This window comes from Penaeus monodon, chromosome 33 (genome assembly GCF_015228065.2).
Source record: "Penaeus monodon isolate SGIC_2016 chromosome 33, NSTDA_Pmon_1, whole genome shotgun sequence".
Classification (NCBI taxonomy): Eukaryota; Metazoa; Arthropoda; class Malacostraca; order Decapoda; family Penaeidae; genus Penaeus; species Penaeus monodon.
Window position 1 is genome coordinate 10,293,662 of NC_051418.1, and position 518 is coordinate 10,294,179.

Genomic DNA, 518 nt, shown 5'->3' on the forward strand with positions numbered 1-518 from the left:
ATAGATCACTGAATGATTTATAAAAACTGAGAATGATTTCTAGGATTTCTCCTACTTCCAAACAGTTTTACAACCATACTTTCTAGATTTAGGAATGGGAAAGTTAACATAGTTACAAAATTTCCTGTGTACATAATTTCATCTCATTTCAAATATTATGATAACTGCTGTTTCATACTTCCTTTTTATTATCCCATATAAACACTCTTACATAATAGCAGCATTTATATTTCTTAGAAGAATTTGACATATTCATACTCATTTAGTATTTGAAAAACTAATTATATTAATCATTACCAGGAGGAAGCTTGTAAGAAATGCATCGAGGAGGAAATGGATAACTTGTGCATTTTGTTTGACATGAAGAATTTCAGTCTTTCCTGCATGGATTACCCAATGCTTAAGACTCTATTTGAAATTATGACAGACCACTACCCTGAAAGGCTGGGTGTTTGCTTAATTCTGAATGCACCTTTCATCTTCTCTACCTGTTGGCCTATTATCCGTGCCTGGTAAGT

The 518-nt window shown here is 32.4% G+C and overlaps 1 protein-coding gene across 1 annotated transcript in view; it reads left to right on the forward strand.

The window, feature by feature from the left end:
• Positions 1-518, forward strand: part of LOC119593995 (CRAL-TRIO domain-containing protein C3H8.02-like) — a gene marked incomplete in the record, with an annotated part of 14,516 nt that overhangs the window by 9,317 nt on the left and 4,681 nt on the right. Inside the window, 1 exon segment of the mRNA XM_037943020.1 lies at positions 301-512. Coding sequence (XP_037798948.1) covers positions 301-512 — 212 coding nt within the window.